The following is a 27,984-nucleotide window of genomic DNA, read 5'->3' as shown; positions in this document are numbered from 1 at the left end:
AGCTGTTGATAATAGAATTTTTGAAAATATAACTTTTAGAAGTAGAGCTTTTATAAAAAGTTATTTGATATTTGGTAACTACATTTATAAAGTGTTGTCACTTTAATATGTGTTTTGTAAACAAACTAAATTTTTTCGTATGACAAAATGACTATAAAGAACATTACATAGTATTATACAACAGAGCATAATAAAATACAATACATAAAAATATAATATAGTATAATATTACTATAATGTAATATAATATTATTATAATATAGTAATATAATTTTGTATACTATAGCATAATAATTTAATATAATATTAAATTATTTCATATAATATATCAATGTATTATGTTATAATATAATATAATATTATATTTATAATATAATATAATAATAAAGATATAAAATATTATAATATTAGCATAAATTAATTTTACATAATATAACATATTTTCTAGCTAGGTAATAAAATTGGTTAAAAAATTATTAAAGAGATATTTTATGTAATTGTTTTATTTTTTTATGGATATTTTGATTAAAAAAAGGTTTTGGGATGGAACTTAAAATGTTTTTTCAGAAAGCTCTAAAATAATAGGTAATTGCTGATACCGCTATTTTTATTTGCAATAGCTTTATATTATGATGTAATGCTCACGTGGGGCAGGACTCACCCAAACCGGAGCGGGGAAACAATAATTTTTCCAAAAACTAAAACCTTCGCTTTTTCCGCTCGCGAGTGTCCGCTTTCCGTTCCTCCTTCGCTTCCCCATTTATTTCCCCCCTTCCTCTCTACCCGAAGCTCCATGGCGGAACCCCAACCGCCGGAGGCCCCCACCAACGGCGCCGCCACCATCGCTGGCGAAACCTTCGTCCCGGGCTCCAAGCGGCAGCGTCGCCCCAGCGTCCGCCTCGGCGACATAGGCGAGCAGCCCGCGGCCATCACTTCCGAGCCCCACCTCCGCCGCGGCAAGCAGTGGAAGATCTCCTCCTCCTTAGTCGGAGATCATCCCCGCCACCCCCTGCCGTCCAAGGACCCCTGGAAGCCCACCTCCAAGACCCGTCCCCTCACCATCCTCGGCCCCGACGACCCCCGCGACGCTCGCGACCTTCCCCTGCCCTCCTCGTCCTCCGGCGCCGCCGGAGCCGCTGAGGACAGGGTCGTCCTCCCCGTCGACGAGATCCCGGAGCCCGTCGCCGTCGCCGTCGCGATCCGGCGGGGGATCCGGGACGCCAAGGCTCGGCGGGCCGTCGCAAGGCGGGTGAGGTCGGCCTGGACTTCCAAGGTCGACGAGGGCACGGACGGCGCCGACATGAAATCGAGCGGCGGGGAGGACGCCGGAGAAGAAGGGTATCGGGAGTTCGACGACCTCCGGGGGGGGGACTCCGAGTGCACGAGGGCGGCGGCGGGGGCTAGGGTTAGGGTTTCGGACAGCAGGGATATAGGTCCGGCCAGTGATGCCGTGGAAGGGGATTTGCCGTCGGAGACCGACGGTGGGGATTGGGACAATCAAAATGGACGGTGCGGATCGTACGAGGACGGCGAGGTCCGGTCGTGGCTGAACCGGCTGGGGCTGGGCCGGTATGCGCCGGTGTTCGAGATCCATGAGGTGGATGATGAGGTGCTACCCTACCTGACCCTTGAAGATCTGAAGGACATGGGTATCAATGCGGTGGGGTCGAGAAGGAAGATATTCTGCGCCATCCAAAAGCTGCAGAAGGGCTTCTTGTGAGAGTTCCTGTCAGGAATGATGTTGAAAGGGAAAAAGAAAGCAGTTTTGAAACTGGTGGCCAACATGAGAATTGCGAATCTGAAATGGTTGGTTGGTGTTCCTCTGTTTTCTATGAATCCACTCGATATAAGTTTTTCCTGACATAATATTTTCACTTGCTTCAAGATATGATATCTTGCCATTTTTTTCTGGTCAGATGGTTGAGATAGCTGCCCTTGGTAGATAACATGGCAAGGGGCTGTTTTGAATTGTATTAGAAGTTACAACTATGGTATTTACTTGTGAGTCACTGTATTAGTGCGAGATTCAAATGGACATCTTTTAATTTAGCTGTACATGGTTTCAGGATTCGATTCTCATTTCACAACCTTTAGTCTGCATCATAATTTCAATAATAGATGCTTAGGGATGATGATGTGGATGCTGCTATGAATTCCACAATTTGTGTTTCTTAAATTTTGGAACTAGTCTTTCTTTCTTCCTCATTGTACTCTTCATGCTTCACTACATCATACTAGCTTGATATGAGGAATAAAAAGAAATTTATAGACGTGCATACAGATAGATCCAAGAGAGGTAAAAGCTAGGGGTGGAACTATCGAATTATGTTGCCACTGAATTTTTATCTTGTGCCTGTTTGACAAGCATCTCGCTCTGGGACATGCATTCATCTTTCCAAACTCTTGATACATCTTGCTTTAGAAACCTCAATCTAGGAATAAGGATAATAAACATTTGATGTTTTTGGATCACAATGAAAAAGAATAATATATTATCATTTTCTATTTATTGGTTTCTACTTTATGATGTGCATATCTCTCTCAGTGTTGTGTGTTCCTTCATGAAAATGTTCCTATAAAACAGGGGAGGTAATTTCAATCATATTTTAGCTTATTCAGACTATCTCTAGCAAATGCCTTAAACATTAAATACAATACTGTCCATACAACACTTGTTATAGGACATGCTTAGCTGGTGAAGGAGAATAGTAGTTATTAGGCTTTGAATATTCAGTTATGCAGATTTTTTTTGATCTTGTATTATTGGATACTTGTGGACTTCTTGTTGATGTGTTTGGTGATGGTGACATTCTCTTGTAGTTCCTCATTGAGCTTTCTCAAAAGGATGTAGAAGATTATCTTTTGAAAGGAGAATCATGAATAATATAGGAAGTCTGAAAAAGTGCGGTGAAGCTAGGGTATCATGGACATGACTCATGAATAAGTAAATGCAACTTTACTTGGAAAATGTCTACATAAGATGGGGGTTTGTACTCATTACTTGAGGTGTATGGAGCAGCACAGCTACCTTAAGGAATTGACCATGGGTACCACATCAATTTTGTCAACCACTCAAGTTTTGGATGTTGGAGTGAGAATTTGGGTTATGTCGGAGGGTTAAGAAATTAAATGGTACTTTCATGTGCATGACATTTGAAAAGAAACAAATAAAGAGAAATTCTGGCAGGGTAGTATGTCGCCATCATTTTTTTGGCTGCTAGTTGTGGTGACCTTACATGATTTTAATTGAGTTAGTCTAGCCTGTGGTGAGAACTTTCTTCTCCATCTACGGCCCGAGGATGATGGATGGACTGACCTTTATACGGTCATCTTCTAGCGAGATAGGCAATATTCCTGAGATTTTATAGTAGACAAGGCAGGAAAGGGGTCTTTGAGAAATTTGGTTTTTAAGTGATGAGTTTGAAGAAATGATATTTGGTCAACTGCAGCTCATGAGTGGTTAAGACTTTAGCAAACTCTTTTGAAGATTTGCTCGTCTCTCTTCTTTTACAAGCGAATGAAAAAGCCAATGCATATGCCAGAGGGTCCAAGAGTTGAAAGCTCATTCTATAAAAGTACTTGTAATATGCTGATGTGTGTGCATCTCATCTTTTTTTAAATATTAGAGATAAACTGATGCATATCGGTTGGTTATGATTTTTCTGATTGCACAAGTTTTAATGTTTTTAGATGTTGATGTTTGATGTTTTTACCATGGGGCTAGTGAGACCTTAAGGGTAGATATAATTTACCTTGAAATGGTGCTTTTCAAATTTTGTGCCATATCCAAATGGGGATCATGGCAAGCAACACCAGACATGGCATGATGTCTTAATAGCATGTTCCATGGTATTGACTCTTCATGCTTGCTTATACGTATCTTTTCAATGGTCTCAACTCACCAGTATTTCTTTCTAAACATCAAGAAATCATGAGGGAAAAAGCAAAGGAACTAGGATTGTATTAGTCTCTTTATGCCCCCCCCCCTCTATAAAACAAAAACCCAACCCGAAATGATCACCACCACCATCATTCTTGGTTGGTTCAAAACCAGGCTTTTTAATCCCTTGTCCTTTTATTATTATTATTTTTTGGGATTTCTATGCATGATCCGCTTCAAAACCCGGTTGTCTTTTATCTTCCCTTTCCTTTATTTCTTTAATAGCTATCTCTCTTATTATTTAATAGATTTTAGGAAACTGCTATCAGCTATTATGTGATCTTAACAGTAACATCACTAGTGTGGTGTATGGACTGGTGAACTGGTGTTGGTCTAGTCTGGCCGATTTTAATGTCTCCTCATCTCAATATTTATTCTTTTGTTTATTGATTGAAACATGCATGTTGCCCAAAATGACATTTAAATGGGTCTGCCTATGTCTGAGTTTTTTTGAGGTTGCTGTATCAGATTCTATAGGATACTTGACTCCTATGTCCCATGTCTAGATAAAAGGGAGTGAAGGGGTTGGGTTTCTAAATCACTTCATCAAGTTTTATAAGTTATGTAGGTCAGACAATATGATGGCTTTGGATGCTAGACTAGGAGCTTTGATCATTTCAGGTGCTTCAACCCTGAATTTAGGGACAGGACAACCAATGTGGCTGCTTATATGGTGCTTACAGACATGAAGGTACCTTTCCTATTATAGACTTTTTCTCACTCTCTCTTTCAACACTCTATTTCTCTCTCAAATCAGGCGGGGGGAGGGTTTGTCTAGGCAGTCATGCATATAATGGTGACTGGGGTCAGGTTGCCATTGTTTTGACTACATAGGTCAAGGTTTGATGGTGGTGGTGATGTCCCGAGGAACATGCAGGTAGTTTGAGTGGTAATGCTGGCATAATTGAATTAGTGGGGCTTTTGAGCAATGATGACAAGGATAGACCTAAATAAATAGCAAGCTTATATTTTAAAGGGAATCTAAGGTATTGTAATTTTATGGGATTTTAAGTTGCATGCACTGAGAGTGGGGGCCAAAACAATTGGGTGTGGGGGACAGGTTACAAACCTAAAATAACTCAGAAACAGAATTACCTCAATGGTATAATTAGCTAGTACTCTACTTGATACTGTATTGAAGTTTTTCCTTTTTTTTTTTTTTGGGGGGGGGGAGGTGTTATATTGAGTTCATTTAATTTGCACTTTGGAAAGGTATTTGTATTAGTTTCAAAGAGCCACGGTCGAAATGTGCATTACTTAATAAATGTTATGTGGTTTGGATGGATGTATCAATACCAATTGGAATTTTTATTCAATATATTGCAACCTGCAAGAGCATGGGAAGAAAAAATTGAGTGGAGAACAATTCTCTAGTGCATGTATCAACATCCAAGTTAATAAATTCTTGCAACTAAGATTTAAACCTTTAGTTGTAGCAATTATTCTTTATTTATTTTTCAGATTATGTCAATAGGGTTTATAAATATCTAGAATGACTTGGAAAGAGTTTCTAGGTAAGCTATTTAATACCTTGAAGAAATGTAACTTTTTCTGGTCTTGTTTTCGGGTTTTAATGATGAGGTAGGTGGATTAGCCAAACTGGATCATTATTATGGGCTTTAATTAATTATAAGATATGATGACATTGACCAGGCCATTGAATTGCTTGATATCTTTTTTTTTTTTTTTGGTGAAAACGGCAATTCATATAGCTCTAGTATGAGTACATCCTGCCAGATTAAAAAAAAGAAAAATATATCTCCTACGGATGTCCAGATGATCTCTTCGGAGTGCCGGGCAACGAAAGACGCGATCTAGTCGGCTACGCTGTTCGCCTCTCGAAACACATGTAGTGCCTGAAAATAGTTTACCTCTTGCGCCAGTCTGTGAATCTCACGAATAAAAGGGTGGCCATCCCCATAACAATCCACTCCACGAACCCACTCAATCACCGCAAAGGAGTCACCTTCGAGGCATATACGCTCAACACCTAGTACTCGCCTAGCATAGGATAAACCCTCCCAGGTTGTCCGGAGCTCCGCTCCAATCGTCGTAAGTCTGGGCGTGCAACGGCCATCAGCTGCTATTAGTCTGCCTAGATAATCTCTGATCAAAATCAACACCTTCAGACAACCGGTCCACTGACATGCTACCATTGAAGTTCACCTTGAGATGACCAGGAGGTGGGGGCTCCCATGAGGCATGGGCGAACCTGGATGCTGTGGCAGCAGAAGGGGAGCCCCAGATATCCCTGGCCATCCCAGAAGAAAACATAACGGTAGTAGTGGTGACCTCTTCTGCATGAAGCAAAGCTCTGTCTACTACCATCCTCGGCGGTAATCTCCTACCTTCGAACAAACCTACATTCCTATCTAGCCATATGTAGTAAGCCAAGAATGCCCATAAAATCCCCGCCTCAACAGGATGAGGACTCTGCATAGAGACTCTTAATTGATGAATCAGGTCTTGTGCCGACTCCACCGGTTGAGGCAGAGGAACAGGAGACTTGCTCCATATCTTCCTGGCCATGGGGCATCACAGAAGTACATGATTCGTGGTCTCCTCAATATCTGGACACACTGCACAGCACGGAGAGACCCTCACCCCTCGTTGGGTAAGCAGAAATCTAGTCGGTAGGCAGCTCCAAGCCACCTTCCATATAAAGAGCGCCACTCGTGGGTGAACTTGTATCCTCCAAATCCATCCTTCCTCTATCCGTTGGACTGGCTTTGTAGTCAGCAACATCTAAAGATCCCTAGCTCGCACTCGCGACCGACTTGTTGGTAACCAAACTAGCCTATCCTGACTCTCCCGTGCAGGAATCGGTAGGGCCAGAGCTATCTCTGCTAGCTGCTCCCCAAAGACCTTCCGAATCAACCTCTCCAACATCCCCCACCGGGCTCGAACATGTCACTAACCCTGTAACCGGGTACCCTCGACGTATCCACCATGGTTGGCAATCTACTGATCGGCTGCTCAGTCACGCAGCTGTCCTCCAGCACATCCATGGATCGTCCATCACCAATAGCCCATCTGATCTTCGGAAGACCAACGCAGCTCTAGCACTCATCTCCCTCCAGATCACTGAATGGTGATGGTCTGCTCGAGCTCCGTGCACTAAAGTGCCATACTTGGCCCTCATCAGGGAGGACCACATGCCGTTAGGCTCCACTATAAATTTCGCAACATATCGTGCTGCTAAGACCTCCCGTCTCGCCACCAAAGACTGCACCCCCAAACCTCCATAACTGGTCGGCTGACAAATGACATCCCACGCCACCAAATGAATGTCGTCTCTGCCGCCACCTCTCCCTCATATGAAGTTCCTGAAGATCTGCTCCAGAGACCTTAGAAGCGCTATTGGTAAGAATGAGTTGGTGAGAAAGTAGATGGGGATCGAAGAAAGAACTGATCATACTAAGGTATGCCCATCATGGAAAGTGAATACATCTGCCAATCCTTAAGTCTGTGTCTGATACTAAGCTCAAGGAAGGAACAATCCTTGCTACGAAGACGCTGGCCGGAGAGCGGCACCCCAAAATACCTCAGCACCCCCTCCTGCTCTCCCACCCCCAGAATCTTCAATATGGAGGCCTTCACAGCCGGTCTGGTCTTCAGGCTAAAGCAAACTGCTGACTTGTTAACATTGACCTGTTGACCAGACACTGCACATAGTCCCGAAGGATCCTCCAGATGACCCGAGCGACCTGTCTAGTCGTCCAAGCTAACAGTAGACAATCATCTGCATAAAGCGTATGTGAGATTGGAGTGGCCTCCGGCACTGGTCTATAGACCTCCAGCTCTTGAGTAAACATAACATGCTGTAGCACTCTAGACAATGCATCTGTGCCAAGTATAAAGAGCAATGGCGAGAGAGAGCACCTCTGGCACAGACCTTCGGATGACTCGAAAAACTGAGGTGGCGTACCATTCACCAAGATAGCGTAAGACAGGACTCGGACACAACCCATGACCCATCTGATCCATGTCTCATGGAATCCAAACCTCTCCAAAGATTGCTGCACAAAGTCCCACCTCATCCTGTCATATAGGCCCTCTCCATGTCTAGCTTGATCCCCATCAAGCTCCTCCTGCTCGAGGCCCTACGAAGATCAAACATGAATTTTTGAGCAACGAGTTCACTATCTGAGATACTTCGCCCACCCACAAAGGCCCTCTGCTCTGGATTGATCAGCCTAGGAAGAATACCCCTCAACTTGACGGCTAGTATCTTCACCGTGGCCTTGTACAAGGTAGTACACAGATTAATCGGATGAAAATGATCTGGCTCTGTAGCATCCTGCCGCTTCAGTATCAGGGTAACAAAGGTCCTCTGCCAATCAGTAGACATCACTGCTGTGGTGAAGAACTGCTGTATGGCCGCAATCACATCCTGTCCCACTATCGCCTAGTACCTCCAAAAAAATAGCGGTGGAAAGCCATCCGGCCCCGGGGCCTTGTCCCCCAAAAGGGACCACATCACCTTGTTGCCCAAGGTGACAAGCCAAGAGGGGGGTGAATTGGTTTTTCTAAATTTTTTAATCCTTTAATTAAATCAATTGATGAGTGAGTGGTTCCGTTAATATTAATTGAGTGCGTGTAGTGTAGCTAGAATAATACACAATACAAACACACAAGAAGTATAGTGGTTCAGTGCTCTCCTAAGCACCTACGTCCACTCCCCAAGTGTCCCCTTAGGAATTCACTATAATTCTGCGGATTACAGTTGGATTGTTTTTCGGGCTCACAATCCAAAAATCTTTACACTTTGGTTTTCCGGGATCACCAAAAACCTATGTTGGTTTTGCGGGCTCATAATCCAAAAATCTTTATACTTTGGTTTTTCGGGATCACCAAAAACGTATGTTGGTTTTGCGGGCTCACCAACAAACCTTCACCGTTGGTTTTACGGACTCACCAACAAACCTTACAAAGTAATAAAAAAGAAAGAGTTTGAAACTCCTAAAAGAGCAAATATAACAATTTTACACTAATAGAAGAGATGAGAAAATAGTTATCGCTTTGAGGATGCTTTTCTCTTCTTTGCCAAGGTTCTTTCACTTCACAATGGTTTGGTGGAGCTGTTGAATACACACTCAGATTGCTCAACCACCTTCTTTTGAGACTTAAATGGAGAACCTTGATGAAAGATGTTACGGCTTGCTTTTTCTTGAATGAACTTTGATTTCTTGGCAAAAGATACTTTCTCTGATGAATAGTGTCACTTTAAATACTTGCCCACTTCTATTGGTCACTTTCTATTGGTTAGATTTGAAAAACTATTCATTACTAGCCATTGGGAGGTCAAAAAGCACTTCTGCAGAACTAGCCGTTATGCCATTGCCCGTGCTGGGGTCGACCCAAACTTTTCTGGGGTCGACTCAACTTACTATTCATCAGACTTGGGGTCGACTCAACTTTTTCTGGGGTTGATCCAACTTTCTGTGGGGTCGACCCCTGCTACAGTGGGGTCGGCTTTCTCAGGAACCACAGAACCTTGTATTTTCGGCTGTTTTCACTAGGGTTAACTCAAGCTTTCTTAGGGTCGACCCATGCTACAGTGGGGCCGACTCAAGTTCCATTGGGGTCGACCCTCTCAGGGATTTCAGAGACATGGTTTTGAGCACATAACCTTGGGGTCGACTCATGTTCGGTTGGGGTCGGCTCCATTGGGGTCGACTCAAGTGTTCCTAGGGTCGGCTCCAGCTGGGGTCGGCTCAAGAAATCTTGGGGTCGGCCCTCTCAGTGAATTCCAGAGAGTTGTTTTATTAAGGCTTCAAATTGGGGTCGGCTCAAGGTTCTTTGGGGTCGGCTCAAAGATACATGGGTCGACTCCACTTACTGTTCATCTATGCCATTTTTATAGGGATGTGCCAGATGGTTCTATGGTGTGCCAGGGTCGACTCCACTTAGCTTGGGGTCGACTCGATCCACACTTTCCTGCATCTTAAGGTTAGACTAATTCATATAATCGATGAAACATATTTCAAGCAATTTTGAGTGTATGCCACGATAGAGCTACATACCCTTAACAATAAAAATCATTGTTTTGCCCTTAAGAGTATATTTCATTTGAAACTTTGCTGAATTAGAATTAAGAGTTCTCTATCCCTTTTCTACTACAAATTTTATCTCGTTGTTAATCATTGGAAGACGTCTTGATCTCATTCTCTTAATATATCATGAATGTATCGAGGGTGTCGTATTCATTAGTGATGTATCACGTTAAACTGTATTATTAATTTGATATTTCCTCAATGGTTGTGTTAATCATCGAAATAACACTATCATCCTCAATCTTCTCCTTTTTCATGATTAGAAAACATTGGGCATGAGCAGATTGACACTTATATTAAAATTAGGAGTTTTGTTTTAGAAAGAGCTCAAGTTGCTGAATTTCAGCTTTTCAAATTTGAAAATGAAGACTTCCTCTCTTTCATCCAAATATTACCGATTTGAACTTTTGATTTTCTCCCCCTTTCTTTTGTATTTTATTAATGATGAAACTTCAAAAATTTGAGATAAAGCAAGAATTTCAGGTTATGTATCGAGGCATGAGAAGTATGTGCCAAATTCAGAAATTTTGATTGAAAATTCAGACTTTCTTGTTTTGAAAATTTTCATTGTTACATATTGCTCCCCCTTAAGTGAATATTATCTCTTCCTATAATTTGCAAACTTATTTCTCCCCCTATATCGCAACTTCTTTTTTTACTTCTCCCCTTTTTTGTTATCATCAAAAGAATGTACAGCAATAGATAGGTAGAAGCAATACATGATAAAATCTAAATTTCATTGATCAAAATGAAATATTGTAGTACACTAATGCCAAAAGTACAATGTTCTTCAATTAAGGTGTAAAGTACATCAACAAAGTAAAATGCATATGAGAACTAGATAAATCCTAGGCACTAATCATGATGGACTCCTGTAGTGCTATCATCGGGCCTAGGGGGAATCTAAGAGCTGTAATCTAGTCCTCATCCTCCTAGCATAAGTTGCGAGGGGAGGTCTAGCCTGATGGGACTGAGTCTGTCGTGGACCTCTGTGAGCTGGGTGACTCTGTGCCGAAACCTCTGACTCAGCTGCTCGGGCACATATGGACCATGAGCCTCTCTCTCTCTGTAATGCTGCCACCTGGTCTCTGAGGCCTCTAATTTCAGCAGTTATACTATCCATCCTGCTCATCATGCCATCAGAGAGAGAGTCCTCACCTAAGCTGACACAAGCTCAGTCATCCTACTCCAAAACTCCTCTGTACATCCCGTAGGTGTGGATGACGAAGGTCCAGCCTCTGAAGGTGCTGTAGGATGATCCGCAGGTATCTCAGGCTCAGGGATAGAGTCTCCAATCTCTGGTGCATCACCCTCCGGTGCATGTATCCCTGCACCTCCACGCACCCACTGACCGTCCACCTTCTCATAACCCATGCGAACTAAGGACCGTACAGTGTAGATGTCGGTAAATAGCAGATACCTGGATATCTCTTCCTCCATACATATGTCATGCTGCCTGAATACCAGGGTGAGTATCATTCCGTAGAAAAAAGAAACTCTTGATTTGCATATGGCCTCTCGCATCTGCCTGATCATCATAGCTGGAAGATTCAGGGGAATACCCTGAATGACATGCTCCATAATTACCATGTCTCGTTCAGATATGTGATCAAATCTTCCACTCTTCGGAAACAATATCCGACCTATGAAGTTGTGCAATAATCTCATCTCAGCTGATAGAGAGCTAGCTATTAAATTTTCTGAATAGTCAAAATCATCTCTTAAAAATTATCTGTAGACCCCTCAACTTGTTCTCTGGTCTTTCTGGTGTGGCTCCTTTGTAGGAGAGATGAAGCAACTCACTTAGGCTTTCTTCTGAAATACGAACCCGTACTCCTCGGACCTCAAACACAAGCCCTCCCGGACCGACTTTTAGAAAGGCATAGAACTCACGAACTAAGCCCGGGTAGGTCACTAAATCTAGGGAGCAAAGATACTCCCATCCTTGTCTTCGAATCCAATCACCCAACCGGAACCCTTCTTGATCCAAAAATTCAGAATGGATCCTTCTCGTGATTACCGGTCTCTCCGCATATTTAGCAAGTTGAACTGAGGGGGAAGAAGGTGGAGGAGGCTCTACACATGTCACCTTGTGGAGGCACTGTAGAAGATTCTCTAGCATGCCCTTCTACGATGGTTGGCTGTGAGATTCTTCCGGATCTCTTAGCAACGGCTCGCTTGGGTCCCATTTTCACCAAGTGCTTCCTTAGGTCTTGATCTAACGGCTTAGGAAAGCAATCTAGCACTGTTTGAAGTTGATTGGAAGGGATTGGAGAGTGGGAAATAGGGTTTTAGGAAGAGAACAAAGGAAAAGAATGCCCTAAAATGGCTCACGGGTCTCCCTTTTAAAAACGGGTCCCGCCATTGGGTCAACCCCAGATTTTTCTTGGGTCGACTCAAAGAGGGGTCGACCCCATTCTGGCTCGGGTTGGCCCCGATTCAGGTTTTTTTTTTAATTCTTCCTTCCTGATCCTTACCAAATCGTTATGGGACATTGATATATGAGTAAGGAGTCTATAAATGAATAATTTTACTACTATTTCATGAGTTTTTCAAAATTGGAGAGTATCATGAGACAACCTGTTCTTTTCATTTGCTTTCAATCAAAGGGATCACATATGCCTAATTCCCTTCTAAGCATGCAGAATCTATCTTCACTTAAAGGTTTTATGAATATGTCAGCTAATTGTTTTTCGGTAAATACATGCTCAATACATACATTCCCATTTTGCACATGATCTCTAATGAAATGATACCTTATTTCAATATGCTTGGCCTTAGAGTGCTGAACCGGATTTTTGGTAAGGTTAATGGCACTAGTGTTATCACACTTTATAGAAATGCTGTCTAGTTTGATTCCATAGTTCTCTAGTTGTTGCTTGAGCCATAGTACTTGAGCACAACAACTTCCGGCAGCTATATATTCGGCCTCAGCCATTGACAATGCTACTAAATTCTGCTTTTTGCTAAACCATGATACTAAGTTATTTCCTAAGAATTGACATGTTCCACTAGTGCTCTTCCTATCTAATTTGCATCCAGCAAAATTTGCATCAGAATATGCAAGCAAGTCTAGACAAGAGTCTTTAGAGTACCATAATCCTATGTTTGTGGTTTCTCTCAAATATTTAAGGATCTTTTGACAGCACTTAGATGTGACTCCTTAGGATCTGATTGGTATCTAGCATATATTTCCACACTAAATACTATGTCTGGCCTACTAGCAGTGAGGTAAAGCAAAGATCCAATTAAGCCTCTATAGAGCTTCATATCTACACTTTTTTCTTTTTCATCTTTGTCTAGTTTACTAGTGGGGTTCATTGGGGTGCCTATTTCCTTGTGATTTTCATTTCCAAACTTCTTTAATATTTCCTGTGTACTTAGTTTGATGAATAAAGATGCCTTCCTTAGTTTGCTTGATTTGCAATCCGAGAAAGAAATTTAGTTCTCCCATCATACTCATCTCGAATTCTTCTTGCATTAATTCAGCAAATTCTTTGCAAAGACTATCATTAGTGGCACCAAAAATTATGTCATCTACATATATTTGTACTACTAGCAAATTTTTGTCTTTTCTCTTGAGAAGAAGTGTTTTATCTACATTTTCTCTGCTGAAATCATTATTTAACAGAAATTTGCTTAGTCGATCATACCATGCCCTAGGTGATTGTTTCAATCCATATAGTGCCTTATGTAATCTAAATACATGATCAGGGAATTCATGATTCTCAAAACCAGGGGGTTGCTCTATATATACTTCTCCTTCTATATAACCATTTAAGAAGGCACTTTTTACATCCATTTGATATAATTTGAAATCCATGAAGCATGCAAAAGCTATAAGTAATCTAATAGCTTCTAATCTAGCCACGGGAGCAAATGTTTCTTCAAAATCTATCCCTTCTTCTTTATTGTAATCCTTAGCTACAAGTCTAGCTTTATTTCTTATAACTACCTCATTTTTATTTAATTTATTTCTAAAATCTATTTTGTTCCAATTACAGAATTATGCTTTGGTCTCTCAGTTAATGTCCATACATTGCTTCTTTTAAATTGATTTAATTCTTCTTGCATAGCATTAATCCAATTTATGTCATTCTCAACTTCTTCATAAGTCTTAGGTTCTATTTATGAAATAAAAGCAAGATAGTCATTTAAATTTCTAAGAGAGGATCGAGTTCTTACCTCTTGAGATGGATCACCAATGATTAAGTCTTTAGAGTGTCCATGTGCGTATCTCCATTCTTTTGGCAAGTCTTGAGATTGTGGTGGCACACGATCATCTTCCTTTTCTTGATTTGGCACGTCATTAAGATTCAATTTTTCAAACTCAATAATTCCTGCATCATCATCAAAAGTACTTTCTCTCATAGGAGACTCACTATCAGACTCATTAAAAATAATATTAATTGACTCTTCAACCATAAGAGTTCTTTTGTTGAATACTCTGTATGCCCTGCTAGAAGTAGAGTATCCTAAGAAGATACCTTCATCTGACTTAGCATCAAATTTACTTAGATCTTTTTTGCCATTGTTTAAAATAAAACATCTACACCCAAATACTCTTAAATATTTAGCAGTTGGTTTCTTATTCTTCCAAAGTTCATAAGGAGTTTTCTTTGTTATAGGACGTATTAAAATACGATTTAAAATATGACAAGCAGTATTTATGGCTTTCACCCAAAAGTACGTTGGAAGATTTGACTCACAACATCGTGCGTGCTATTTCTGCCAATGTCCTATTTTTTCTTTTAACAACCTTATTTTGTTGAGGCGTTCTAGGTGCTGAAAATTGATGGAAAATACCATTTTCATTACAGAATTTTTCAAAGTGTTGATTTTCAAATTCAGTTTCATGATCACTTCGAATTGCAATTAAGGTGAGCTTCTTTTTAGTTATGATATTTTTATAATATTTCAAGAATGCTGAAAATGCTTCATTCTTATGTGCAAGAAATGACACCTATGTATATCTTGAGAAATCATCTACTATAATTAGCCCATACTTTTTTCCGCCTAGACTTGCAGTTCTAATAGGCCCAAATAGATCTATGTGTATGAGTTCAAAAGGCCTAGTGGTTGATACTACATTCTTTGATTTGAAAGATGATTTTGTTTGCTTTCCTAATGAGCATGGTCCATAGATTTTGTCTTTTTCAAAAATCAATTTTGACACATCTTTTATTAAATCCTTTTTGACTAGTTTTGATATTAAGTCCATAGCATGTCCTAGTCTACGGTGCCAAAGCCAACTTGTTTCACTTTTCCTTTCTTCATTAGTGATTAAGCATAATCCATTTTTCTTGCCTAAATCATTAAGATCTACCATATAAATATTTCAATGCCTATGTCCCATAAGTACAATGCTATTATCTTTAGGATTTGTGATTATGCATACTGAGGCTTCAAATATGACTTTAAGACCTTTATCATAAAATTGACTTATGCTAAGTAAGTTATGTTTCAGACCATTAACTAATAAAACATTTTCTATAAAAGTGGATAGAGTAATATAAATTTTACCCTTTCCAATGATAAGTCATTTTCCATTGTCTCCATAGGTTACCACTCCACCCTTCTTAGATTCCAAAGTGACAAATTGTTCTCTGTCACCTGTCATGTGTTTTGAACAGCCGCTATCTAGATACCATTATCTATCCCTCTTATTAGCTGTAAGACACTCATGCAATCAAAATCAAGAATGTGCTTTAGGTACCCAAACTATGTTGGGTCCTTTAGGGTTAGTACTTGATATTCTTTTTGGAACCCAAATATTTTTGGATTTTAGCTTACTCTTATCACTCAATTTGTTATAGTTGGACTTTCTAAAATTACATTCATATATTTTGTGTCCTACTTTATTGCAGCAATGACAAGTTATATTTTCATTTTTGGCTTTCACAAATATGTTCTTTAAGTATTTTTGCTTCCTATTTGTTTTATATTCTAACCCAGTTTTATCATATACAGCTTTTTGACTATCAAGAATCATATTTAATTTAGTTGAACTAAGTGTAAACTTGTCCACTAAGGATTTGTATTTTTCTGCATCTTCTTTTAGCTTGAATTTTTCAGTAATTAGACTTTTGGTTTCATTAGTGAACTTCCTACTTAATGTTTCATAGTCATTAGATAGTTTCAGCTTTTCTTTGTTAAGAGATTGATTTTCATCTTTTAGAACTTTAGTTTTATTGATTAGCTTCTTGTGTTCTTCCATGAGTTCTAAAAATGCATCATGTAACTCTTCTACTATAAAATCACATTCAAGTTCGGAATCTACCTCATCGTCATTGGCCATGTAGCAGATTTGGGCCGTCTCTTGTTGATTTTTCTCTTCCGAACTTGACTCCTCACTTTCACTCCATTCAGCCATTAGGTTTCTCTTTTTAAGCTTTCTTGTCATCCATTTCAATTCCGGGCAATCTATCTTGAAATGTCCGGACTTGTTACACTCATAGCAAATTGGCATTTTCTTTTCTTTTTCTTTGTCAGCCCTTTTCTTTGCTCGAGCTACCTTTGAGGAAGGGTTTCCTTTTATGAAATTTCTTCTTCCCTCTCATAAATTTTTTGAATTTTCTTGCGAGCATAGCCATTTCTTCTTCATCAAATTTTTCATCAGACTCTTCTGATTCAATTTTTTGTTTTGGAGTCGTAGACTTCATGGTAATGGTCTTCTTTTTTTTGACCTTCTCTTCTGAGTTTTGTTTCATGGTCAACTCATGGGTCATGAGTGATCCTAGAAGCTCTTTTAATTGTAGTATATTGAGGTCCTTTGCTTCTTGAATTGCAGTTACCTTGGCCTCCCAAACTCTTGGTAGTGACCTGAGAATTTTTCGCACTAGTTCAGAGTTAGTATAAGACTTTCCTAAACTCTTTAGTCCATTTATGATTTTCGTGAATTGAGTGAACATTTCAGTTATGGACTCTGTGGATTCCATTTTTAACAATTCATATCTATGTACTAATATATTTATTTTTGACTCTTTAACCTGATTAGTTCCTTCATGTGTGACCTCTAGTTTATCCCAAATTTCTTTCGCGGAGATGCATGTAGATATTATATTAAATTTATTTACATCTAGTGAGCAGTAAAGTACATTAATTGCTTTAGCATTTAATTGTGCTAGTCTTCTATCACTCTCATTCCAATCCATTTTTGGTTTAGGAATGATTGTGCCCTCTATACTAATTGTGTGTGTGTGGTCCTCTAGTTATGATATTCTACAAGTCATAATCTAGAGTTTGAATGAATATCCTCATCCTAGTTTTTCAATATGTATAATTAGTGCCATTAAACAGAGGAGGTCTATTTGTGGATTGCCCCTCGCTCATAGAACATCCTACTTGGGTTGTCATGATTTTTGACTCTTGATCGTGAGATCAACAAATACTATGAGAGCACCTAGCTTTGATACCACTTGTTGCCCAAGGTGATAAGCCAAGAGGGGGGTGAATTGGTTTTTCTAAATTTTTTAATCCTTTAATTAAATCAATTGATGAGTGAGTGGTTCAGTTAATATTAATTGAGTGCGTGTAGTGAAGCTAGAACAATACACAATACAAACACACAACAAGTATAGTGGTTCGGTGCTCTCCTAAGCACCTACATCCACTCCCCAAGCGTCCCCTTGGGAATTCATTATAATCCCGCGGATTACAGTTGGATTGTTTTCCGGGCTCACAATCCAAAAACCTTTACATTTTGGTTTTCCGGGATCACCAAAAATCTATGTTGGTTTTGCAGGCTTACCAACAAACCTTCACTGTTGGTTTTACGGGCTCACCAACAAACCTTACAAAGTAATAAAGAAGAAAGAGTTTGAAATTCTTAGAAGAGCAAATATAACAATTTTACATCGAAGAGATAAGAAAATAGTTATCGCTTTGAGGATGCTCCTCTTCTTTGGCAAGGTTCCTTCACTTCACAATGGTTTGGTGGAGCTGTTGACTGCACACTCAGATTGCTCAACCACCTCCTTTTGAGACTTAAATGGAGAACCTTGATAAAGAATGCTAGGGCTTGCTTTTTCTTGAATGAACTTTGATTTCTTGGCAAAAGATACTTCCTCTGATGAATAGTGTCACTTTAAATACTTGCCCACTTCTATTGGTCACGTCCCATTGGTTAGATTTGAAAAACTATCCGTTACTAGCCGTTGGGAGGTCAAAAAGCACTTTTGCAGAACTAGCCATTATGCCATTGCCCGTGCTGGGGTCGACCCAAACTTTCTTGGGGTTGACTCAACTTACTATTCATCAGACTTGGGGTCGACTCAACTTTCTCTGGGGTCGACTCAACTTTCTTTGGGGTTGACCCAACTTTCTGTGGGGTCGACCCCTGCTACAGTGGGGTCGACCCCTGCTACAGTGGGGTCGGCTTTCTCAGGAACCACAGAACCTTGTATTTTCGGCTATTTTCACTAGGGTTAACTCAAGCTTTCTTTGGGTCGACCCATGTTACAGTAGGGTCGACCCATGCTACAGTGGGGTCGACTCAAGTTTTATTAGGGTCGACCCTCTCAGAAATTCCAGAGACAGTTTTGAACACAACCTTGGGATCGACTTATGTTCAGTTGGGGTCGGCTCCATTGGGGTCGACTCAAGTATTCCTGGGGTCGGCTCAAGGAATCTTGGGGTTGGCCCTCTCAGTGAATTCCAGAGAGTTGTTTTCTTGAGGCTTCAAACTGGGGTCGGCTCAAGGTTTTTTGGGGTTGGCTCAAAGATACATGGGGTCGACTTCACTTACTGTTCATTTGTGCCATTTTTGCAGGGATGTGCCAGATGGTTCCATGGTGTGCCAGGGTCAACTCCACTTAGCTTGGGGTCGACTCAATCCACACTTTCCTGCATCGTAAGGTTAGACTAATTCATATAATCAATGAAACATATTTCAAGCAATTTTGAGTGTATGCCACGATAGAGCTACGTACCCTTAACAATGAAAATCACTGTTTTGTCCTTAAGAGTATATTTCATTTGAAACTTTGCTGAATTAGAATTAAGAGTTCTCTATCTCTTTTCTACTACAAATTTTATCTCGTTGTTAGAAGACGTCTTGATCTCATTCTCTTAATATATTATGAATGTATCGAGGGTGTCGTATTCATTATTGATGTATCACGTTAAACTGTATTATTAATTTGATATTCTCTCAATGGTTGTATTAATCATCGAAATAACACTATCATCCTCACATCTTCCGAATCTCGCTCCAACACCGGTCTGATCAGTGCTGCTTTGTCCTCCTCCAAGACTCCAACCAACGGTGCCGGTATAACCGTTGGATTGCCACTCTCTAACTGCTCGGTCCATCTAGCCCTGAAGAAGCCCTCCAACACCCTCCGAATCGTATCAGGGTCCTCCAATAGTTGCCCATCCTCACCCTTGATAGCCTTGATCCTGTTCCGGTGCCTCTTGATCACAGCCGCCTGGTGAAAGAAAGTGGTGTTTCGATCTTCCTCCAAGATCCACTGTACCTGTAATTTTTGCCTCCAGAAAATCTCCTGCTGTCGAAGAAGAGAGTCATGCAGTGCTAAAAGCGACCTGAGCTCACACATCTCCTCGTCCGATAAACTGTCCCTCACGGCCTCTTGGGACGCAATGTGGCGATGGCCTCCTCCGACTCCTCAATCTTCCTAAAAATGTTCCCAACTCCCTCACGATTCCACCTCCGCAATTGTCTCCTCGTCAACTCCAATCTGCGGGATACCTGATATATAGCATTACCCCTAACGTGTACACCCCATGCCTCCCTCACCATTTCCCACGATCGTAGGTAACATAGCCAGAACTTCTCAAATCTAAAGGGGGAGCGACCTGGAACCAGTGCATCAGTACTAACTAGTAGTGGGCTGTGGTCTGACGCGGTCCTCGGCAAGTGGCTAACCTGATGATCCGGAAAGCACTGAGCCCATCCAGCTGTAGCACAGGCTCTGTCTAGTCTCTTCCATACTTGGGCCCGCCCCTGCTGATTATTACACCATGTAAATCTTGGACCCGAGAATTCCAAGTCTATCATACCATTCGACATGATGAAGTCCTGGAACTTCTTAATCCTCTTCTTTTAAGTAAAAGCCTTTCCCTCCATCTTCTCATTCGGGTCGACAATGCAGTTGAAATCCCCTACCACCAACATCGGATAATCCTGATTGATCAACTAAGAGGCCTCCCCCCGCAAAATCCTTCATTGTCGAAAAATTTGTACTAGCATACACAGCTGCGAGGACCCACAGGGTTCGATTATCCTCTGAAATCACCATTATCACCTCTTGATTGCAAACATTAAAGGCATCAAGTTTACAACTGCCCTGGGCCCACATCACCATTGCTTGATGTTCTCATCACTGGTTAGCACTTAATCTGTGTAACAACCAAGGATGTTAAATGTCTTTAAGGTTGGTGTTTAAAGCTAGAGTTAATCTTGTGTGGATCCCATAAGTACTGGAACCTATGATGGAAAGATGGGATAGGCTACCTTTAAGCTTAAAACCGATGCAGCTCAGTACTTCATATTTTGTTGGGTCCAGCAACAAAAGCTCGAAATAGTTGAGGCCTAAATAATAAAAGCTGATTCCAAATGGTTGGGATAGGGGTTGATGGTTATGGTTACAATATTTGACAGCACTAGGTATCCTTTTATACTATTAATGTCATGGAAAAGCTGGAAAACAAGTAAATTCTTGAAAACTATCTTTGAGGAATAGAAGCTATAGATCAACTTATAGGATGAATGGGTGGAGGAAATTTTTGAGTCTTGACATCGATATATATTTGGATTCTAAGAAAAAAAAAAATCTTGTGGAAGAAGGTTCATATGAACTTTACGTTAGAGAGGCTTCTGAATGAACAAAATCATAAATCCTTTTGTCTCAAAGGAGATATTGACACGTGATTTTTCTTACTGTTACTAGTTGGAGAGTTAAAAATTGTGCAGAATGGATCCGGTTAATGGGATGGTTAATAAGATTGCAAGATGGGAACAATATAGTCTAGACTCCTTAGAGAGAGAGTGGTGAGTGGCCTAATGGGCTTATTACACAATTCTAAAGGAACATGATTGATGCCATTAGAGGTTCGCCAAGCTAGAGGATATTGGAGCAGAATTTAAGGCAGCCACAGACTATTATTCAGCAGTTGTAGTGGTGTTATATTACAATTGCTGAAGAGGAGCTATTTGATATTGGCACATGAGTAATGATTTCCAAAAGACCATGTGGAACTGCTTCCGATTGGTTATTTGATTACAAAATTAATTTTTTTCTGATGCAGCATTGTAGTTTCTTCTTATTAATAAAACCTTTCTGCAAGTTTAATGGATTATTTGCATTATCATTGCATTTATTGGTCTACTATTATGTAAAAATGGGAAAAGGAAGTTTCCATTGATAATGACCTGAAAGAACTGAATTCTGAGGAGTAATATTAAATTTTAAATATTTGTCCAGAAATTGGACATGGGGGTTGAACAATTGAGCAGATGTAATGGCAATGTAGATCTGGTCGGAACTACAAAAGCCAGGTATTTTTGGTGATGGCTTATGATGAATAGAGCTTTTGTTATCCTTGAGATTGCTATCAAATATATCAGTGATCTCGGGAGTAGAATAACCACCACTTGAATGGCACTCTTGTTTTTTATGGTCATCCAGGATAAATTCTTAGTTTGGTTGATTGGCATGGAGATTTTCCAATTATATGAACATGTCCAAAGATTTTGTAGAACTTCATAAATTTTTGCAACAGTTATACATGCAGGTGCAGCTGTAGTGAGAATTTTGTAAAAAGCAGATGTTGATCTTAGATCCTTTTGTTCTATATTCTCTGAACTAAATTAACTAGGCAAAGTTGACAGTTTATGTAGATTTTATGGACCCAAGTTATGTATGGGTTCTCGACAACAGCAAAAAAAACGAAGAGTTGAGAAACAATTTAAGAGAACCAACCGACAAATGAATCACATCAACTTGTTACATTGAGTGGTTAAATATTCTGAGAAGAAGCGAACAACAGGAAAAGCATTTGATACAATTAGGATGGGGAAGCATTTGGGAGATGTGACTAGACTAAGTTAATTTCTGGTGCAAGCAAGCTTGTATGGTATCAGTCTAGATGTGTTGGCAACTATGTGGGTGTTGACTGCAAACAATGCCTAATATCAGACAATAGATGAAAGCTATATGTGAGGCAAACTTGCACTTTTTCTGGATTACATGCTCAGAGCTATTGAAACATCAACACGGATGAGAATGACATACTATCTTGATTGAAAACAGAGAAAGTGCTACAAGTGGGGTAAAATGGTATGTTCTTATTTCAGTTACCCTTGAAGAGAAATTATAAATACATGCAAAGATGAAACTGTTAGGCATATTTTAAGCCAATATGATGACCAGTTATTAGAGTGCGATGAATTTGATATTACTCGTAGGACCAGGTATAATTGTGTTTGTGTGCGGACCAAGTTTTAGTTGCAGAAGGGTCATGTATGTGCCAAAAGTTATTAGCCTGGACTTATTGTGTAAAATTATCTTTTAGTATTGTGTGGAAAAATACACTAAATATTTATCACTGGCAGATATTGAAATGGAAAAATCCAAAGAATTAGTAAAATATTCTGCCAAATTGCTTAGGCATATTTGTGACCGGAGGCTGCAGAGATTTGTAAGCACTATTTGATCTCTACTGGAAAGCATGTGATGTGGTGGATCTCTGTACCTACCATTTTTTGTTTTGGAAAACCATGATGGTACTAATTGTCAACTATGAGAAGGGAGATAAACTTAAAGTTGAAATGAAAATGAAGCTGGTCCTTATTGTTAAAGAGGAATGGAGACTCAGAGCTGAATAACCAATGGCATAACAACATGTGGGAGGGTTGATGATACATTTGTAGCTGGTATTGTAAAGTAATGCTGTAATATCTCTTAGTCCTTTGGTGCAACCTTCCTGACTCCATATCAAGCCCCATTGTAATGGGAAAACGTTTGGTGGCAGTTTTGGCTGCTGTTGAAATTGGTGATTCAACCCTATCAAATTACTTATATTACCAGATGATTCCTATTAAGCACAAGCTGCTAAGATTGGTTTTAAAGCTATCACATTGAGGACTTTTATTTAGGATCATGAATTGATTCACCATTCTAGCTTTGATAACTCCAAGATTTTTTCTTGAGGACAAAAGAGTATTAGAAGATGTCGAGTACTGTTCTCAGAGTGATCTCTTTAGTGATTATCATCAAATAAAAATACGATATAAGGTCAACAGAACAAGTATCTTCACTTTTTTTCTTTAATAAAAAGCAACATGGGTATTCGTTCTTTGTCTACAGTATTTTTGAGACATGAAGTTTCATGGTTTCGTATTGTGTCATACTTGTCAAGTTATAACAGGTAGCAGTACTCTGTCAGCACTGATAACTGAATTAGTTAGTTCATTGCACTGGATGCCAGAGTCTGGGAAAAATCATTGTGTCTTGTTAAGAAAGTGAGAACATGGACACTTATGTTTTCAAAGAAAAGTGTTTTTTTTTAATGCAAAAAATCAATAACTAAGAACAAATTTGTGTGCAAGTTTTCATTTGAGATTGTGTATGGATGAGTAATGAAGGTGGACTAGTCGAGCGTTAGATTAGAAGGAATATTTTGACAATCTTGGATTCCCAATGTGAGTAAAGTTGATGCTTCACTTGATCGCAGGACATATCATAGTTAATACTGACAAGTTGAAGAATGTAAAAACTAGGTGTTGAAGATATTCTGGATCTTTTGAAGAATAAGACAATATAGTTGATTGTTGATGCTGCAATTCTGCAAAGTACCATGTGTCAGCAGACTCTTCACTGCCCATCTTGCTAATGGGGGTAAATCCCATCTCTGATTTCGAACCCTGTAGTTTCTAGTCTTCATGTATATAAGGTCCTCCTTTGCTGCATATGTTTTTTCAGCAATAGGCAGGCGGAAGAAGAATATTTTGACTAGAGAATAAGTCCTCTCAGTTGAGAGAACCAACGTATGACTTCCTCTCTGGTTGTGGCACATATGGTGGTTGGTTGTCAGTGAAAATTCTATACGCAATGGGACATTTTATGAGTTTTAACTTGAACAATTATAGGTTGAGGCTAGTTGGAGTACTTTATTTGGTAGGAAGCCAAACTAGAGCTCAGAATCAACTGCTTGATATGTACTTAAAGGGTAGAATCAATTCCTAGTTGGGATGGAATTCACAAAATCCATGCGTATGGATGCTGTAAAAACCTTATTTTCATGGGAATTTTCTGTTCTTTTGTAAATTCAGGAGGTTTGTTTAGCAGATTCAGTTGTATGGTAATTGAGTGTTGAAGTGTTCTTATTTCTCATCAGTTCCATGCTACCTGCTATATATGAATCATATGAAATATCAACAGTTTGTTGTTTTATAGATCTCTTCAAAAATGTTCTTTGACATGGCTCTCTTTTATTATAAGTAAAATGAGGGATGAACTTGAATATCCAAATTTTTCCGTATGGTGATCTTTAAACACATACCGGAAAATTTTGTCAATGAATCATTGATTCACCAGAACTTGAAGATCATTCTGTTTACTATTTTCTACATTGTGACCAACCTAGTGCTTTTCTATAAACTAGCACATAACTGTCTTTTGAGATAACTTTTTCTAGATAAATTTATGTGGCATTAGAATGAACTGCCATACTTCCATAGCACCTCAAGTTAGCATTATAAGAGATGTGCTTATGGAATATCTTCCATATATTTACTTTAGATTTGGAATATAACTTTTTCTGGTGAAGTTTAAAGATTAAAGGTTTAAGCTGTGACTCTAGGTAATTGTCCATTTGTTCATGTTGTAACGTTGCACAAAAAGTTATTTCCTTTTAGAGAAACATTTTCAAATTGCTGTTCATATGTTTTCTTTCTTGTGAGATGATCATTATTCATAATCATGTCAAGATGTGTTTCTTGCTTCTGCCTGGAGACAAGAACAGGTAAAGAAAGTCATAGATCATCTGTACTTTATCTTGTGCCATTTGATATATTTTGATCTTTTCTTCTAAAATTTGTAATTTACAGGTATAAGCATATGGCCAATTTTTCTTCTGTAATAAGCTATGATAGCAACTACTAGTAAATATCATTCTTACTGGTGTTGTTTTGCACCGTTAATAGTTAATTGGAACACATTTTTCCAATCATAAAACTTTGTCCAAGTTTGCTTTGTTTTCCTTTTAGCATTGGTTAAGTAAAATCTATGACTTGTTTCGTGCTTCCGTCTCTTTTCCTATATTTGAAACTTATGTCTCAATCAGGTCATACTGGTAGTTGAACATAGTAACTTTGCTGCTGCTTCTGATCAGTCTCTCAGATACATGAATTTTGCGTTTTTTTGTTTTAAAAAATTCTAGCCTGGTGAGTGCATAGCAGGTGATACATTTGCTGTGGCATGTGGCATTTAGTTGGATATAAAGAAACTGGAATTCTAGGGTTTGCTTTTCTAATTCTTGTATCTCAGCTTTACTATCATTATTCTTATGTGTTGCTTTATGAGAATTCTTATCTCGTAAGATTCCTAGAATGTGTTGTCTGATGCTTCATGCTATATCCTTCTCTACAAGGGACCATAACTTGTTATGATAACCTGTTTACATTATTTTCCCATGAAGGATATGTACGATCGATGTTGATGGTATGCTCATCAAAATGCCCTTCAGAGAGAATCACATGCAGGGAACTATGCTTGTCCTGATGCTGGTGGTTCTGTGCTTTTTCGGATCAGTGGTAGTTGTAGCTGGGTCCTGCTCGCTTATTGTTTGTGCCTTTGTATTTTGGTCCATATGTCTCCGTTTTATTTGCATCTTTTATTTGGATCATTGAGTTTGGCCTTTGCTGTTCTCCTCGTCTATTTTGCGGACGCTGACATCCAACTGGTGTTATCTCAGTGCTGTACAGGGGATGGATCTTTGACGACACTTTTGTAGCTCTCCGTGTTCGATCCTCATCATATGTTCTTGATGTATAGTTGACCATAACCTAATTGCTGTTGAACATCTGGCACATGGCTTCTGTTCTTAAGCACAGCAGTTGTCAAAGTCTTAATGTAATCCAAAGCTGGTTTGCTGATTTTGTTTTATAAGATGTGTGCTGCGTGCCGTGATCGTGGTTAGACTGTTTGTCATTTCTCCAACTGTGTTTTATCTTATTTGCATGTATCCAATGATCCATATGGACCAGTTAGATCTTTGTAGGCTCAGTCCAGGAAATAGATCATATCAGCTCTGCATGTTCTTATGTGCCCTTGAATGTTCCAGCTCAGAAGAGGATTTGAACTCCCATTAAGCTTATGCTTATAATGGTGATGACTCCAACAGTTTGTCATTGTAAACCTTTTGAGTTGTTATAGAGTTGGTTATTCTTTGCCTTCCATTTGCTTTTGATAGAATCGAGTTTGAGGCCCTATTTAGTAGAGCTATTGACAGTAGAGCTTTTTGAATTAGAGCTTTTATAAAAAGCTATTTACCATTTAGTAGCTCTATTTCTAAAATGCTATAGAATTTTAATGTATTTGGTAAGCAAACTGAGAAAATATTTTTAGTACAATAAAATAACCATAAAAGATATTATATAGTATTATACAACATACCATAATACAATATAATATGTATTAATACATTAATATATAATATAGTATAATATTAATGTAATATAATATAATATAGTAATATAATATTGTATATTTATAGCATAGTAATACAACATAATTTGAGATTATATAACATAGCATATCAATGTATTGTGATATAATATATAATATTATTTTTATAATATAATACAATAATAAAAATATAATGTTATAATTATTATTATTATATATTAATATTTTATTGGGTCTTCTAGAGATTTCTGTAATATAAAAGAATATTTTTTATAATTATAATATTTTATTATAGATATTTTGGTTCAAAAATAAATTTTTATAAATTAAAACAACTTTTCAACATAGGCTAAAAGTATTTTTCCCAAGAAGCTTTATTTTGGAGCTTCTCTCAAGAATGTTTTAGCTTTCTAGCGAAGCTAAAACACTTTTCTGATTTTTTTTACCAAATATCTCTTCCACAACATAGGAAGTAGATATTACGGTACCTTTTGAGGAGATGTTGGATAGGTTAGTTTGAGCGGCACAAGAAGATCCAAGGTGCGGGCTACGAACTTATAGGAGGTTTTGAGAGGGGGTGCTGCTAGGCAGATGAATCTGGAGGATGGGAGTTCATCTTCGTGTGGCTCTATTATTGTGGAAGATAGTTTAGGGTTGCCTTCCAATTATGAGTGTGTCGGTGGAAAACGGTGTCCGGATCCTCTTGAGTTGTGGTAGTTGTACTAATGTAGAGAAGTCCATCAGCCATACCTTGATTGGTTGCCCGAGGATGGCATGGATTTGGAGGAGGGTCTCATTACCACTGCCCCAGGCTGTTCGTTCTGCAAATGATCTTCTTCAAATGATGAGGGAGGTTGCGCGCAGCTCGAGGATAATTGAGTGGGGCGAATAGGAATGTTTGGGCCTTTGAGGACAAGTAGGCGTCACTAAGGTGTGTAGTGGATCATGCTCTCCTTTATGTAGTGAAGATCACTAGGACTACCACGACGACTTCATCTGGGATGGCTAGGGACATGTAGGATCCTCTCTTAGCCGTTACATCGCTCAAGTTTGTCGATGTTTCTTGGGAGCTCATATCTCTCAATCATCTTAAGATGAACTTCGATGGTAGCGCTTCCAGTGATGAAGGTAGAGCAGGGTTTTGTGATCTGGAGTTATAATTTTAGGTTGATTGCTACTGGGGGGGGGGGGGTGAAGCACCGCCGAATTGACAACCGTAGGATTGGAGCTCAGGACAGCATAGAAAGTCATCACCTTTGTGAGACAGGTGTTGAAAACTAAGCATATCATCTTGGAGGGGGACTAAGTGACGGTGATCGACTAGATATGGGGTGATGGG

The 27,984-nt window shown here is 39.3% G+C and overlaps 1 protein-coding gene across 2 annotated transcripts; it reads left to right on the top strand.

Moving 5' to 3' along the window:
• Positions 1 to 711: 711 nt before the first annotated feature.
• On the top strand, positions 712 to 26,156 carry LOC103695928 (uncharacterized). Of its 2 annotated transcripts, none has more exons than XM_088710202.2 (2): positions 712 to 1,806; positions 1,917 to 25,381. In XM_088710202.2, the coding sequence occupies exon 1, from the start codon at positions 794 to 796 to the stop codon at positions 1,718 to 1,720; it is 927 nt and encodes a 308-aa protein (XP_088566328.2). In that variant the 5' UTR covers positions 712 to 793; the 3' UTR covers positions 1,721 to 1,806; positions 1,917 to 25,381. The 2 variants fall into 2 exon arrangements, with proteins under 2 accessions (XP_088566328.2, XP_008775600.4); XM_008777378.5 differs by lacking the exon at positions 1,917 to 25,381 and adding an exon at positions 25,657 to 26,156 and having other exon boundaries at positions 713 to 1,806.
• Positions 26,157 to 27,984: the final 1,828 nt, after the last annotated feature.

This window comes from Phoenix dactylifera, chromosome 13 (assembly GCF_051530095.1).
Source record: "Phoenix dactylifera cultivar Ajwa chromosome 13, Ajwa_hap1_PhDact_Kaust_v1.1, whole genome shotgun sequence".
In the NCBI taxonomy this organism is placed as follows: Eukaryota; Viridiplantae; Streptophyta; class Magnoliopsida; order Arecales; family Arecaceae; genus Phoenix; species Phoenix dactylifera.
Note: the sequence above shows the minus strand (reverse complement) of the source record. Positions and strands in the feature narration are given on the sequence as shown.